Raw genomic sequence first — 16,411 nt, 5'->3', positions numbered from 1 at the left:
GTAAGAAACAGCCAAAGGCCATTCCTCAAGTATGTTGTTGTGTCTCATGTCTCATGCAATTTCCCTCCCATTTACTGGTGAGATCAATGTCTGAATTTAAGGCTTTTCTTTGAGGTCTGACCTAACAATTAAGATTTTAAATAGATTTCACATAGGAACTATGACACATAAAGGAGCCAAAACTGCACGGCAGGTACTTCAGTAGAGGTAGAGAGAGCTTTGAAATCAAAAGAATATGAAGAAACTAAACGATCATTAAGATTTAAGCATCAAAACAGTTATTTCCGCTTTCAACAAACTCAAAGAAAATGCCTTCTGTTAGTTAATGCAAGTACATGCTGACCAATAAAAGCCAATTAAGGTAAAATTGTCTGATTCTGACCTCTGGTCGATTTACTAATGCATTTCTTTTTATAACATTGACAATTTGTCAAAGTTTATTGTAAATAACAAAGTTGACCATATATTCTGACCCTGTTATGGTACTGTTAGACTAAATTATTTTTTTCTGCGGTCAGATGACTCAGAGGAAGGGCAGCACAGAAACCCTTCTGGCTACTGACCATGAACAAGTAAAGTAAGAATAGTAGCACAATCATTAAAACTGCTCAATTATGTCCAAGAAAACATCTGTTCACTGAATTCTTTGAATTTAGAAAAACTATCAAATTCTCAGTTCAAAAAGCAAAACATATGTCCATAAATGTGGAATATTTGAAATTTTTTAAATAAACATTTTCTTTAAAGTATTTAAAACCAACGGGAAGTGAGACTGGAACAAAATGAATACAGAATAGTTGTACATTCTGCTCTCAGAGCGACTGAGTTGAACCGATAAATTCGGGGCTAGTGCCATTGAAGCTACATCTGGAGTCATCGGCTAAAATAATGTTGCCAAAAACTAAACGTTCTCCATCTCTTTCCATTAACTTTTTACTTTTCATAAGAATAGAAAGTCATTCTGTTTCTTTCTTGTGTATCTGCTATGTCTTCTGAAACCCCATCAGTCTTGGCACATGGTCGCTCGTATACTGAGCCACGTTCTGGTTTTACTGGAGATTTCTTCCAGTTAAAAGGGAGTTTTTTTTCTCTCTAATGTTGATACATGAATGCTCAGTATGAGGGAGTACTGTAAAAGTGACACATGTGATTGTCTACTGTCGCTACATGTTCGTCCAGGAGAAGTGAATGCAGCAAATCAGTGACTCAATGCAAACTGCAGGGTTTCCTTAGACGAAAAACTTTTTGACTAATTTGAATAATGAACTGAACTCGACTGCATTGTTTGATAACTGGGATCAATTGAAATGTATGTATGACTGAAATAAAATTACTTTTTATAAAGTGCCTTGAGATGATCAAAATGATTCTGTCAAGTAAACATAATTAAGTTTGTAGTTGAAAGGAAGATACTTGGTTGATGGCAGTGAAACTGGTCTCACAGGCATCTAACATTCAGTACCTTGCAAAATTATTTTGACTTTTTTCACATTAAAGCCCCAAATGCCAGTCTAATTCAGACACTTTAACTTATAAACCAACAGAAAATAGTGGATAATTGTTAAGTCAAATTAAAATAATACATATTTTTCAACAGTTGTGTATGTATTTATATTCAGATCATTTTACTCTGATACACTGAAATAAAACACTGTGCAGCCAACAGCACTGAGTAGTACCTGAATTAGCAAACACAGTGAGTCAATCTATAAGATCTTAATAAAAATACAGTTCCTCTATGAAGGTCCAAGAGGTTTGTCAGTGAAAATTTGTGAACAAACAGCGTCATGAAAACCAAGGAACACAGGTTAGGAATGGGTTGTGGAGAAGCTTAAACCAGAACTAGGCTAAGAAAAAACATATACAGCACTTGAAAATCTCATGGATCACTGTTCATTCCATCATCTAGTAATGTAAATAACCCAAATACAATGACCCAACTAAATAGAAATGCTAGGCAAGAAAATCATTCATTAGGAAAGCAGCTAAAAGGCAAATTATCAAGTCCTTTGATAATTGCCAACTACAAAAAGACAGAAATTGGTAACTATTTACCATTTATCAATAGACTTATCCTTATTGGTGTTAATCAAATCCTCTTTATATTTCCTCAGGTATTTTGATGATTTGATCTGGTAACAACCTCCAAGCCTCTGAGGTTGGAAGACCTCCTTGCCATCATCCTAATCTTTAGCTCCCTCCAGACTCTCTAGCAGTTCAGAAAATGGGAATTGTACATCAACATATTGTTACTTGAGAAGGAGTTATTATTAATCCAGAAAGTCCAGCAATTCTTGAGGCAGACTACTGTCTAGTTTATGACATTTTTGAAAAAAATTTAATTAGTTATTTTTATTGAATATTTCAATTTGTTCTCTAAGTTTGTGTTGAAACAGATGCAATCTTAAAAACTTTGCATCTGAAAGGCTTCAAATCTTAAACCTTTCAAAGAAAAATATTTTTTTAATATTTTATCCATACTGGCCAGTTCTATATCTGAAATTTCCTGTCTGAACTATTGAACAGGCTAATTACAATTAGCAATACAAGCTAATAACAAATGACACCTCTTTATTCTATGTCATTAAGCATTAAAGTAACATCTTTACTAACAGTATTAGTGTGCTGAAAAAATGTCAATGAGATACACACTGTAGAAGAACAAATGAACTTTATTAATGCAATTATCACCTTATTTTACATGCAGATCGGCCAAATTGGATGTTGAGGTCAGGGTTGGAAGAAAATCTTGTTTCCTGACTTTAGGGCGCCTTCCTGCTTATTTTGTTTTACTATAAACATGTATAAATGGATAGGAATGCTTTTTCTGTTTTTATGGCAAAACAGAACAAATGAAAAAGTCAGTAAGGCGAAACTTTGGATATAGTGAAGTATTATGTGCAGAGGCATTTCATTAATGGCACCCTGGGCAATCCTTTGTCTTGCAGCCACTCTCCTTCAACCCTGGATAGCCCAAAGGGCTCGTAAATCTCAAACCGTGTCTAAAAAAGTGAATAATCCAATTCAGGTTTAACCAGTCTAAGTTTTTTTTTTTTTTTTTTCATTTTTGGACTAGATGTGATCAAATGGAGCCCCGAAAAAAACTGAAACAGCCATTTAATTTTAGCCATTTTTGCAGTATTAGCCATTCACAGTCTACAACATTAAGATGTGCTCACTCCCCACTGAGTGGGGTGCAAATAAGTGATAGAAAAACATGGCAGAAAGGCAACATTTGTTCATAAGCATTATGCTGCTTATGCTTATGAAAAATAAACTCACATTAGTAAGTTGTGTTGACTTTTTATTAATGTTGTCATATCCCCAGGAGTTGAGTAAAAGTTTTTTTTTCTTTCAGTTATAAAAATAACTGAAGGAAGAAAAAGGCAGGAGTGGGAGCCATTTCCCAAGATGCTTAGCGGCATGTTTTTGTATCTTGTGTTGGACCGTGAGTGAGATGGAAATGTGTTACATTGACATGCCGTGTGTATGTGTGTGATTTAAAGACATTGTTCATTTTAATGTATCTGTCAGTTAGCAATTTTTAAGGATATTTTGCTTACATTGCTAAGGTTCTGTTTGAACCAAATTATTGAGCTAAATTCAAAATGATTCTAAGCAAATTGCATTACCAGATCAGATATTTTGTTCATCCAAGTTGATTCTAACTCTAAATAACTGACTAAAAACAAGTAGTTATTTTAAATTTATAATGTGAGTAAACGTAAAACAGGAGAGTGTTCTTGTTTAGGTAGGTGAAGGCAGATTCCTTACATAATGTGAAATATTTATTTGGTGTAAATTAAAGTATTAAGCGATAACTACTAACAATTGACGGTTAATGAGCTATCAGATCTTAAAAAATAATGTTTAGACGAGGGGTGGGCGATATGGACTTAAAGTTTTATCACAAAATATTGTGCCACTGTTTTAATAACAATAAAAATGATGATAAGGACTATTGATTACCTCTTTTGTAGCTAACTGCATGGCTCCATAAACACAAATGCTCTGTTCTTGAAACACATAACTATATTGCTAATACACTTCTTTTGGATAACACATAATGAAGTGTGATTTATCACTAAACTGCACAAAGTAACTGCATTTAATCATATTTTCAAATTTATTTAGATTTTATGAGACTCTTTTTGGACAAACAGTGGAGGAAATAGTTAAACAGCAATCTTGTCAATAGAGAGAGTAATAGTTTGGAATTCATCATGACAATGATAAATAAAAATTCTTATCACTATAAGAAATTTTATGCAATAAATGATAAACTATACCATAAATGCTCACCCATGATTTAGACAACTTGCCTTTTGTTGTTAAATCAACTTGATGAACTTTAAAACCAAAACAATGCTCTAGTTGACTTTACTTGCACTTTCAAGGCAGCAGGTGGACCTTCATTTTCAAATTAAACCACCTTCAATTAGTTTACAGTGTACATCTTTACAAGGGAAGACTAATCGTAGAGAACAAAGCTTAATAAAGTTTTCATAAACACATTGCACACCAAGAAAAAAAAGCACATTCTCTCCAACCCTCCAAAATAAAAGCTTACCCTGTGGGATGGTAAAGCCAGGGGGAAGCTGAATGGTGGTCTGCTGCTGTGAAGGTCTGACAATCAGCTGGGGGGCTACTATCCTCTGAGGCGTTGGGACCCCTGGACGGGGTTGAGACAGTGTAGGGGTGGCCACGACAGGTGTTGGAGAGGGAGCTGTGGGCCTGACTATGCTCATGGTGGAGGTCACAGCTGTGGTCTGGACAGTTCCACAGACAGATGTGGTCGCAATGGCGGTGGCACACACAGCTGTTGTAGCGGAGCTCAGAGGCTGGGTCACTGTGGTGGTGGTAGGAGCTGCTGTAGTGGTTGTTGCTGGTGTGATAGCGCAGGAAGCAGACGGTAATAGAGTGTTTATTACAGAGCTCACACTACCAACCTGGCTTTGCGTTACAATATTGGACTGACAGTCGTCTGTTTTGGAAGCTCCGGTGTCCGTGGCCGCCTTGCTGAGATCTCCCGTGGGAGATGAGGATGTGGCGGGCTCTATCCGAGCACCCTGCTGGACCAGCGCCGAAACGCTGGTCCCGTTGCCGTTCTGGGCAATACTGGCTACGATGTGACTCGGGAGTCTGTGCAAGGCAATGGTGGGAGTCCCCCGGTCCAGAGCAATAGCCGACTGACCCACGGGGAGGTTTGCGTTGGACAGAGTGAACGTGGAAGTGTTGATGGCCGATCGAGTGGAGTTTGGCGGAGTTGCGCCCGGGTCCACGGAGCCGATGATGCTGCTGTCGGTCACTGCTGTGATGCTGCTCCGTCTCGTCGTCACCGCTGCGCCGTTCAAACTCTTTATCCGCGCGGAGGGGCTCCTTCTCGGCGTCGCGACGCGCTTCCTCGGAGCGCTGGCCTCCGCGGGCGCCTCACCTGTGCACTGGCTCACGTTGGCGCTCCGACTGGATGTGGTGCTGATGCTGTCCTGCGGGGATGCCAAAGTTGACACGCCAGATGCAGTCAGCGGTGTGATGGATGCTCCATGTGATTGAATGCCGCTGCTAGTGGCGTTCACAGAGCCAGCCGAAGTGCTGGGAGGCTCGCCAAAAGAAGAGGAGCCGCTCAGCGACGGAGAGGTGACAGTTTTATCCGGGCTTGCGTCCTTAGAGTTCACCTCCTGGCGCATCTCAGGTTTATTCCACCGTCCAGGTTGTTGTTGTTGTTCTAGTGTTGTGGTACTCACTGGAGCTGGGAGCGTTTTTCCTAAGTGATGGTTAGCAGGGGCCACAGAGCCAGCGCCTCCGTTTTCGTCTGCTTTCCCCGCGGAGTTGCTCTGCCCAGACAGCTGAGACTCCAAAGAGCCCACCAGGTCGCTAACAGCCTTCTCATCCACCTCTGAAAAGAGCATATCTTCCAGGGGGTCGGAGGCGCCCGCCATCTCTGAGCACAGATAGCAGCTTTATAGCGGTCGCACCGCGCATGCGTGTTACTAGGCATTGTGGGAATGAGCCTAACGTCACCAGATGAGGGGGAGCTCTACGGGAGATTTTTTAACCCTCCTGGATCTCTTGACTCTTTTTTGCTGTTGCTATAATTTCATTTTTATATAAAAATTATTGAGGTAAATGGCATAGAATGTGTTCAGGTTGTCTTTTTTTGTGTGAATTTTATTTAGCCACGTTATCTGTTATTGTCAGCTTCCTAAAATTAAGTCATTTTCTTTTTTTGCCAAAAGTGACGTTATTTTTTTATTATTATTATTATTTGCATAAAATATTTTTTGAAAAGAAAAAAGTTGATTTTTTTATATTATTATCATTATTATTATTTTTGCTATTTTATAATAATAATATTTGCTATTATTATTACTATTTTTGCTAAATCTGTTTGGGCAATGATATGACTTAGACCATTATTTTAGGAAACCAACGATAAGCAATTTGTCTTAAATAGAGTAAAAATATGACCTTTGACTTTTTGTGCCTGTGCACAAAAACTGACTCGCATTCAGAATGTTATTTTAAACACTACAAATCTCAATGTCTTTCATTCCCAGATAAAATTGCATATTAAGGCCATTGTAGATAGAAAAAAGGAAAAGTGCATTTCCTCCAAAAATAACTCAAAAAATTTGAGATTAATTTCAGGCATTTTCTTGAAACAACTAAAAAAATTCTGTTTCAAAGGACAAAAATTGCTTAATAAAAGACTCAGAAATTTAGATAATAATCTCAGAAATGTTCAACAAAAAAACATGGATATTTCTGAGTTTCAAAAGTCAATAATTTCTGATTTTTTTCTAGCAAATTTATGACTTTTAAAAAATGAAAATTTCCTTATTTTTTTTTCTATAAAATTGCAAAAATTTTTGTCAGAAATTTGCTCAATTTTTTTGTCTATCTTTGACGGCCCTAATACAATGTCATACCTTGGTGATGGAAACCTTCCTATTCCTATTTCATGTTCTATTGCTTTAAGATATTTTTCTTTCAATATACCATTCTTACCATTTTTTAATACCCTCAGGAGATTTGGATTGTTTTTCTTTAATCAATCAAATTGATGGTTTCTGACATGAAAAGAAACATACATATTCCAAAAGATTTAAAAAAGTTATAAAGAAATTATGTTTTTTAATATACTTCTGATATATCTGTTGAATCTGTTGTGGTATTTGGTCACATTAATACGTGGTACACACCATAAATTGCCACTTAGTACTTTAGTAGTTAGTACTTTACCGTGTTCTAACATACATATATGTAACACATGTTTCATATGTTGGAAAAAAAAATTAAGTGTTTCTTCTGTTTGAAATTTAATGTGTTATTCGGGGGGGGTGTTTCCATTTTTAGTCTTTAAAACAACAGAATTTGCACCTATATATTTTGAAATTTTGCCCATCTAATTACATAATTTTTTTAAATATTGCAAAATATTACAAAATGAAAATGTTTGGGTGCTGTGTGTCTCTGATGTCTGATAATGGACTGCTGACCATGGTGTACCCCTCTTCTTGCCCAGTAACCGCTGGCGATAGGTTGACTTTTATTGACGAATTATCTTTTTTATTGAATAATTTAAATTGGTTAAGATACTCGATTATATGTATTTGCTGAAGTCCAAAATATTCTCTAAATCCATGTAGTTTTACTTGACCAGCTACTCAAAAGAGAGGAAGCGTATTTTTAGAGCACAATCTTTGTCCCAGAATCCTTAGCGGCGGGGGAAGCAAAAATGAAGTCGGCCATGTCGTGTTAAGGAGTCAAGGAACGGGACGAATGTGGTTCAGGGATAGCATCTCATCAGTTTTATGTTATGCCGTTTTAAAACATAGCTTCAGAATATTTAACATTTGATTTTGCGTCGGAAGATAAACATATTATTCAATAGCAAGCGCTTTAGTTAACTCAGCGGATAAAAATGAGCGGAGGAGGGACGCCGTACATTGGCAGCAAAATTAGCCTAATCTCTAAGGCCGAGATTCGCTATGAAGGAATTTTATACACCATCGACACTGAAAACTCGACAGTAGCACTTGCTAAAGGTAAGAAGACCCACCCAAATTGGATTGTACCTCTCATTCGGTTAAAATTTAGACTTTTCCAACAGTAGTTTTATCAATGTGCTTCTTAACGCAGTTGTTTTAGTTAGCTGGCATTTTGCTAGCTGGCTAACAGGCTAGCTAAACTGTGGTAGCGTTGTCTCTTTTGTTTACGTTGATTTCGGCCTTTTCTGTAATCCACCGATGAGAGAGAAATAGTTTCAAAAGTTTGCATATTTATACTATAAAACACTTTTTGCCCGCTTGAATTATATTTAAGTCCGAATTCCCAGTTTTTATAAGGTAATTGGGTTATACAAGTCACTTTTTAATGCTCATTAAGTTTAATCACGAACACAATTTTCAACAGGTTCCCCGTTGTATATTTTTAAATATGACGATGAACAGATTATGAACGTGAACCTTGTCATAGCGGTCTAGTTCAGTGTTTAGTTTTAAGAATGTTCTAGGCTGGCCTCATCCATTGTTTGTTTTTTTAAAATGTTGTTATTGATTAGGTCTGTGGTAGAAAAATATTGGAGGAATCGTTGTAGTTATGTAAGCAAGAGTTTCATGTTAAAACAAAAGGATGTAATGTTTCAAACATCCAAAGAACTTTGAAATGATACCAAGACATTAGGTCTGCATAAGAAATTAAAGAGCTCTAGTGTTTTTTCTCTCTTAACTTGTGAAACATTGTGACTCAAATTACATTCATCAGCAAATATGTACAGTTAGAAAAAAAATCAATGCTTGGATTGAAATTGTTTTAACTTCTAATAGTCCTTTATTCGTCCAAACAAATCAAATTTGTGATCTTTCTAAGTGTTCCAATTGGACACTTTTATGAGTACCCTGTATCTGCAAATACTCAAATATGGATTCTCTGTGTGTTATAAGTATGTTATCAATGCCAGGAGCGTAATTACCAATCAAGCGATCAGAGCTCAAATAATTGCCACAGATTCACTTATAGCAGCTGATTTGTGTAACTTTGCATTTTATTTCCAAACAGTTCGCTCTTTTGGCACTGAAGACCGTCCCACAGAAAGGCCTATACCACCTCGGGATGAAGTGTTTGAGTACATCATCTTTAGAGGAAGCGATATAAAAGACCTAACAGTTTGCGAGCCACCCAAAGCCCCTAGCTCTCTTCCTCAGGACCCTGCCATAGTGCAGGTAAGTTTATTTATGTGTAGAAAGACTGTTTATTATGCTGATGTTCATGTTTTCTGTATTAAATGTCTTTTGTCTTCACCCATGTTGATCAGAAAAGAAATTTATGTCTCCAGAAATGCTATTTTTCAGGAACTGAAAACAAAATCATATTGCTTCTAAAAGTAAATTCATGTTGTCACACACTAATATTTTACACTTTTCACTGTAAATGTACCAATGAACTCTTCACATTAGACGGATGTAAAAGGTGATCAACAAAATGGATATTTCCCCCCCCCAAAAAAACAAAGTGTCTAAAATGGAGATAATAAACAATGTGTTAAATGGGCCAAAATGAACAAGATGTATTTATATAAATTAAATATGAATTATGAAATAAATCTGCTGTAAAAAAAAGAGAGAGAGAGAGAGACCATGATTTTTTTTTTTTTACCTAGAACTAATCAAATTGTTTATAAGTAGTGTATGCAAGGTGGTGTATTGGTCATTTTAGACTTGAACACATTTATTTATTTTATTAACTGTTAAGCAATTTATTCAAAAACATATGTGTATTCTTACAATTGTCTTTACATTTTAGTCATCAATTGGATCCTCCAGTTCAGCATCTGCACCATCATTCCGGTCAGCTAGTTCCTATGCAGCATTCAGCAGGGCTCCGGCTCCTTCCTACAACCAGTTTCCACCTATCGGGTCGCAGCAGTTTGTATCTACTGGAGGTCAGTCGCTGTCACAATTAGAGAAAAAAAACTACAAAAAAAACATTCCTTATAGTTAAAATCATGTTGCCAGGATGCACTATAACCGAATAAATGTTTATTTGTGATTGAGAATGTGTATAAACGTTGTCATTAAATAACAAGAGGCTCTGATTTTATCATAAATTACAATTTTAAGCATTTTTTACTAGTGAAGCAGATTTGTACGATAGATGGCACAATCAAAGTAAAGTCACCTCCATTGTTCATATCATTGCAGCAAATCAAAAGAATGAAAGCCTTTCAACGTTACAGTTTATCTGCATTTATTTGTGCTCAGCGCTCATGTGTTGGGCAAAAACAACAGGGGATCTAATACAAAGTTGCACCAACATTAACTTAGATTTGCTTTTTCCTTTGCTGTGTAGGACGTACTAGTCCTCAGCGGGACTCTTTGGCTAAAAGTTCCCCGATGGAGCCAGTAGTGCAGGCTCCCCCGTCAGCTGCACCTGGTCAGCCTGCAGCCGTTGGTCAGAGGAGTCAGCCAGGAGTGACGGCCAAACCCAGCAGCTCCACCGCTGGCAGCCAGAAACCCCCTGATCTGCTCGAGCAGAAGAGAGGTGAGGCTTTAACAAGCTTATATGTTTGTGTCAGTGCCAGATATTTATTGATTTGGTTCATCCTGGAGTATAAATTGTAAATCCCTAAAGTTATTACGATCATGTGTTGAAAAAGTTTCTCTACTGACTTAGTCTGAAAGTTCACTCAGAGAGGAAGACGTCACTAAGCCAGGTCAAAGTTTGTGTACACAAAGATGTTAATTTTTGGGGGTATAAACTGGTGCAAAGATTCAACAGTTGTGTGTTTTGTTTTTTTCCCACTCACATTCATGCCTGCTTGCTTGGTGGCTGTTTTCACTGATGAGCATCTGAATGTTTATTGTTCAGCTCCTGATGTTCAGAAGACTTCCCAGCCCGATCATGAGCAGGGTGCTGTTGAGAACCGGGATCCTAACAGGCGTCAAATTGGTAAAATAAATTTAAGCATATATTACAGAAATCAGTTTTCTCCTTCTACAGTATTGTTAACAAGAGATTTTAGATATGATAAGAGTATGTACTACCGTTCTTAGTGTTATATTTGTCAAACTTGCTCTATTTTCTAAATGTGAATGTTTTCCCGGTATTAGCTGGTGTTCAGTCCAACCGCCGCGGCCGAGGAAGAGGAAACCGCAGCAGGGGCAGAGTGAACATGCGTAAAGATGGCACCATGAAATTTGATGAGGACTTTGACTTTGAAACTGCCAACGCCCAGTTTCACAAGGATGAGATTGACAAGGAGTTTCAGAACAAGCTGAAACTGAAAGGTAACGTTTCAGCTCAGAATGATGTTTGATTTAGCAGCTGTTAGCTACACCACACGATGCCTAAACGCAGCTTTAGGAACTCATCATCACCATCACCTTACTTAGACTCAGGAGCAGGTTTACATCTTTCAGTGCAAAGCTGTGTACTTAAATAATACAAATGTCCCTCTGCATCATCCAGACTCTAAAATGCTAAAAATAATGACAAAATTTTAGTTTAGCATATTTTTTCTGTTTTTTCTGCTAAAGAAAAAAAAAGCAAAGTGTTGTTTCTAATTTCTTCCCAAAAAAAAAGATGACAAACCTGAAAAGGCTCTGAACGGAGAAGAAACTGCTGACTCAGAACATCCAGCCAACGAGGGCGCCACTGAGGAAGAGGAGGCTACGATAAACACCTGCTACTATGACAAGACTAAGTCCTTCTTTGATAACCTGTCCTGTGATGATTCAAGGTACTACAGCTCACACAGCAGATACGGCTCACATACATCTGACTCTGTGTGGGGCTGATTAAAGACTTGATATTTAACTGTATCATCACTGGTTTTACTTTATGTTCATGAAATTCATATATTTCAGCATATGAAACCGCAACTGACGTTTTGTTTTTGTCTCTTCAAGTAAATCGGGTGATGGCGGATTTCCAAGGTAAGTCAAATATTCTCAAGTTTCATCCTTTACTACAGTGCCAAATTTTTAACTGGTGAACCGAGTCAAATCTCAGTCATTGTTCGTTAAAATTTCTCTGTAAAATGAATATAACCACATTTTGTTTTGCTAAAACAAATAAAATGATGGCTGTTTTTTTTTTTTAGTTTTTAGGTTGTATTTACTCAAGGGAAGTCCTTCTGTCTGCTTGTTTGGTCTGGACCAAAAGCAGACTTTATTTAATTCTTTTGTGCCGTTTGCTTTCAAATTGTGCTTTTTTTTTTATTTCTTATTTTTTTGTGGACTATAATTTGAAAACAAAGCAATGCGGGTCACGATCTTTGCTCCCATTCTACAAAAATGATGGGGTGGGACAGAACACAGACCGAAAAAGTAAACAAACTCTGGAAGTTCTGCTGCTGCTTTTCTGTGGCGCACATTTGTCCTTGTTATTACAACTGAAGCAGCATTTTGAATTTTAAGATCAGCTCATACAATGCAGGTTTCACAATGTAATATTTCTAATTTTATAACTGCGTCAGTAAATGCTGGTTCAAGCCGAATGAGACCAGATTCTCTGCATTGTCTGACCCACAACATGCTGGCAGCAGCATGGCTAAGCAGAAAACAGATCAGATGCGACTTCAGTTCAGTCATTAGATGCAGTAACAGCATTAGCTACAGCATTTTTACGATAATGACCAGCAGTGGTGTCTGGTGAAGTCCAAAAAGGCATGTAATTCCTGTCGTTGGTTCAGATTAACTACAGGCGAACATACAGACCAGAATGTTCGCTTCTGGTCTGTATTAAAACCAGAAGCGAACTGCAGCAGAGTTCGCCTGGAAGCGAGACCACCTCAAGAAATGGGTCTCAGTCCGGTTGTTTGGTCAGCACCGGATTTTGCTTGAGTGTATTCACACCAAGACAAAAGAACCAAGAAAGGAAACAAACTCTGGTCAGGTGTGAATACATCCTTATTTTGCTTTTGCATCTTACCATCACTTAAAGCAAAATGTGAACATTTGGAACCAAAAGCTTCCACAGCTGAAGCGGTGCCTCCACATTTTGTGTGTGGGGTTTTTTTTCAGTTTTTTGCTGTTTAAAGTTAACAACTGTGAGCTGACTTTGTGTTTTGTGTTTGTTGTCAGGGAGCGCAGGCCAACCTGGGCAGAGGAGAGACGAATGAACGCAGAGACTTTCGGCATCCCTCTCCGACACCATCGTGGAAGAGGCGGTTTCCGTGGGCGAGGGTACATGGGGCCCCGCGGAGGTCGGGGCCGACCATCGAGCAGAGGGTTTTTTGGCCCACCGCGGGGGGCCCCGCCCGGCTTCAGGGGCGGATTCAGAGGTGGAAGAGGAGGCCGTGATTTCTCTGATTTTGAATACAGGGTAAATATAACAAGAACGCTTAGTTACTGTATTATCATAGTATCATGCTTTGAGTAAACTGCAGGATGTTTAAGTCTTTTTTTTTAACTTTAAATCTATTCAACTGAAATCTAGTATAAAGAAAAATCTAAGATGAATCAGCTTTTTGCTGATTCCAGGTGTTTTTTCTTTATCTGTTCCAGAAGGATAACAAGGTGGCTGCGTAGTACTTCCATGATGGATCCACCAAGAATTGTAGCCACTTGTCATGAAATTATGCCCGTTGTAGGAATTTTCCTGTGGTCTCTACATTTGACAGAAAGAATGAAGACATTATTTGGACACCAGCACCTCGGTGGACTGCCTGACATCAGGGGGTGTCGGCCCCACTCCCTCTCTCCACCTTGAGACTTTTTGGTTTCTTTCTCCAGAAGTTTTGTTGGAAAAATTAGAAGATCACATGTAAATACAAAGCTTTGGAGTAATTGCGTACTTTTGCATCAGTTGAATTCCTTTCTTACTAAAGTTGTCTTTGATATTGTCGATATTAGGAGCTGTACGCTCTTAAACTGTGAGCAGATCGCAGCCCGTGTGATCAATAGCTTTACTCTTCTTTTCTTTCTTTCAATTTTTGATATTTGTCGGCACCAAATCTGTCACCACTGCCTGTTGCACCGTTCGTTTTTCTGCTCTGTTAGGTTGCCATGTGTTCAGTGTTTTTACTTCATTAGTAGTATATTTTTTTTTACTTTGATTTTCTATGGAGTAGTGAGGCTTACAGAATCATAAATCAGAACAGTTTGTAAAGAATGAATGTAAAACTAGTTCAAACCAGCTGATTTTGCCCCTTTCGACTTATGTTGGCCCTCAGCCCTCCTGCGTCAGATGAGTTGTTTTCCTGCTGGATGTCTGCAGGTACCGAGAGCTTTCAAATGCAGGCGTTAAAGTTCTTTTGTTCAGTATGTTTCACAAAGCTTCCGCTGTACAGGGATTTAATTTTGGCTGTGTTTACATAGTTAAAAATACAAGAAGATAATTTTTTTTTCTAATTCGTGTTGAAAAGATGTTAATTATCTTACGTCTTGGAAAAAGACACTTAAGCAAGTTCTTTTTCCCTAAATTTGCTGTTTTGCCAAAAAAAAAAGTCTTCAATGGAAAATTTGTCATTTATATGTACGTTCTTGTAATTTCAGTACTTTAAATCCTTGTTTTGTTTTGTTGTTTTTTTTAATATAAAGACGTCCCTTTTTGTTGTCGTGCTCATTGGTGTTTCCCCCATTATGTCAACAGGCAGCAAGTCACACAGCTAAATGAAGCACTTGTAGTGTTAATGGAGTTGTTTACTCGACATGGGAAACGTGTGACAAGGATTCAGATGCTTAACTGGATTGCTGATAAATTGTAGCTCCACTTGTTGCGTCGTCAATGTGATCGTTCTCAGGAGTGAATTTATTTTTTTACCGACTCGTGAACAAAGGGACAAAAGGCTGGATGTGGCTTTTAAGAAGGTTCTCGTTTGTTTTTAAATCCAATCCTCAAACTTCGTAGGCAGTGCCTTGAGCATGGTGGTATGATTTCTTTCCCTCGTATTTCTCCCATTAACTTAAATGTTACATTGTGACTGAAGTACCGCTGGCACTACAAGGTGAGAATAGATCCTTTTTTTTTTTTCTTCAAATATGGTTAAGTTGGCAGCGCAGTAAATGTCTTATAAGGTTATTGCACAAACAACTTCTAAATGCACGATGGCCTGTGGAGGTAATTCTGTATATTGGCTTTAACAACAACCAATAAGATTTGATTTGAGCCTAAATTGTTATAACTGACATTTTTCATGTTTGCTACTCTTTCCAGTCACTGGAATTGTTTTCTTGGGATATCATCAAAATTGAGTTTTTACAAAAATAAAGAGTTGTACAATTTACATGTTGCCCTTGTTTATTTTGTTCTTGCTTGATTTTCCCTTTTTTTGCATTGTTTTATTCATACAAAGCCTTGATGTTCATGCACGGTTTTCCTGCTTTTCCCTCTTCAAAGGATCTGAACTCCTGTGTCTTTAACAGGTTACCCTAAATTTCCCCTTGGTGTAGATGTGTTCTTGATTGACGTGTTTTCCTGATGACCTGTCCAGGGTCTACCATGCTTTTTCCTTTCCTTCTTGATCAATGGAAGTTGTCTTAATTTAGGAAATTAGTACTTGTTTAGGGCAATTTGAAGGATGTATGTTACTTGATTCTTTAATACCAAGTAAAATTAATTTGAATCCACCTTTTTACAAAAATCTGAAATGTGTGGCTTGCATTTGTCGTTAAATAGAACCCAGTGCAACCACCTCCCTTCAAAAAATAGGTTACATGTGTGGGACCATCTGTTCTGTGAAGGTTTCAAAGGTTTGTTAGAGAAAGTTGAATAAGCAGCAACATAAAGACCGGCTACACACCAGATGATGAATTTTAGGCAAGTTTAAGGCAAACTTGGGTAATAAAATGTCTCAACTTTTGAACATCTCAAACCATTCAATCCATCATCAGGAAGAGTATATGAAACAACTGAAAATCTACTAAATCTCCAATCTGAAATTGATGTTTCATCTCTGAATCCTATCTGTTATACCTGCTTATCCTTGCAGGATCATGGGTTGCGCATACCAGGAAGATTTTCTTTTAATAACTTTGTCAAACATTTGCTTTCTTCTTCATTTGAAAAATATGAGCAATTTTTAATATGAAATTGTTTAACATATGTTGTGAGGGTTGTTTAGCAATTGAACAAAAATGTTGTTCTTACATATCTGCATAGGAATATTCCATTCCCAAATTTTTCTTTTAATTTTGAATTAAGATGTTAATATTTGTCAGGAATTTTTTTTAATGATTCAGGGTGAAACATTTACTGACAGATCATCTATTTCTCTCAGATTTGTCCTAGTGTTATCCTTTCTTTGTTTTTAAATTTAGCTTGCTGCAAATAAAAACTGGATGGTGATTAATTGAAATGTGTTTGTAAATTGAATAAATTAATTTTGACTTGCATAAATGCTTTAACGATATATTTTCGCATACGACTCGTAGGTCTTTTGTTAGTGGGCGCCGCTGATAAATGAACC

At 37.5% G+C, this 16,411-nt stretch overlaps 2 protein-coding genes across 5 annotated transcripts in view; one reads left to right on the top strand and one right to left on the bottom strand.

The window, feature by feature from the left end:
* LOC116719194 (transcription initiation factor TFIID subunit 4) overlaps positions 1-6,130 on the bottom strand; it is a 100,675-nt gene extending 94,545 nt beyond the window's left edge. For 2 of the 4 annotated variants that reach the window (XM_032561635.1, XM_032561636.1), the window contains exon 1: positions 4,571-6,127. In XM_032561635.1, coding sequence (XP_032417526.1) covers positions 4,571-5,939 — 1,369 coding nt within the window. In that variant the 5' untranslated portion in view covers positions 5,940-6,127. Of the gene's footprint in view, positions 1-4,570 lie in introns of all 4 variants that reach the window. The other 2 variants (XM_032561637.1, XM_032561638.1) reach the window with 2 other exon arrangements.
* Positions 6,131-7,705: 1,575 nt separating this feature from the next.
* On the top strand, positions 7,706-15,229 carry lsm14ab (LSM14A mRNA processing body assembly factor b). The gene is made up of 10 exons (XM_032561540.1): positions 7,706-8,048; positions 9,061-9,224; positions 9,805-9,943; positions 10,351-10,542; positions 10,870-10,950; positions 11,112-11,288; positions 11,584-11,740; positions 11,910-11,936; positions 13,086-13,326; positions 13,509-15,229. Exons 1-10 carry the CDS (start codon positions 7,925-7,927, stop codon positions 13,530-13,532), a joined length of 1,326 nt encoding a protein of 441 aa, XP_032417431.1. The 5' UTR covers positions 7,706-7,924; the 3' UTR covers positions 13,533-15,229.
* The last annotated feature ends 1,182 nt before the right edge of the window (positions 15,230-16,411 follow it).

This window comes from Xiphophorus hellerii, chromosome 4, assembly GCF_003331165.1.
Source record: "Xiphophorus hellerii strain 12219 chromosome 4, Xiphophorus_hellerii-4.1, whole genome shotgun sequence".
NCBI classification, from domain to species: Eukaryota; Metazoa; Chordata; class Actinopteri; order Cyprinodontiformes; family Poeciliidae; genus Xiphophorus; species Xiphophorus hellerii.
Note: the sequence above shows the minus strand (reverse complement) of the source record. Positions and strands in the feature narration are given on the sequence as shown.

Bases quoted from the DNA above. Each gene is read 5' to 3' on its own strand.
- lsm14ab (XM_032561540.1), top strand. From the start codon at position 7,925: ATGAGCGGAGGAGGGACGCCGTACATTGGCAGCAAAATTAGCCTAATC. The intron at 9,944-10,350 runs GTCAGTCGCTGT...TTTGCTGTGTAG, and splicing joins GCAGTTTGTATCTACTGGAG to GACGTACTAGTCCTCAGCGG. The intron at 11,741-11,909 runs GTACTACAGCTC...TGTCTCTTCAAG, and splicing joins CTGTCCTGTGATGATTCAAG to TAAATCGGGTGATGGCGGAT.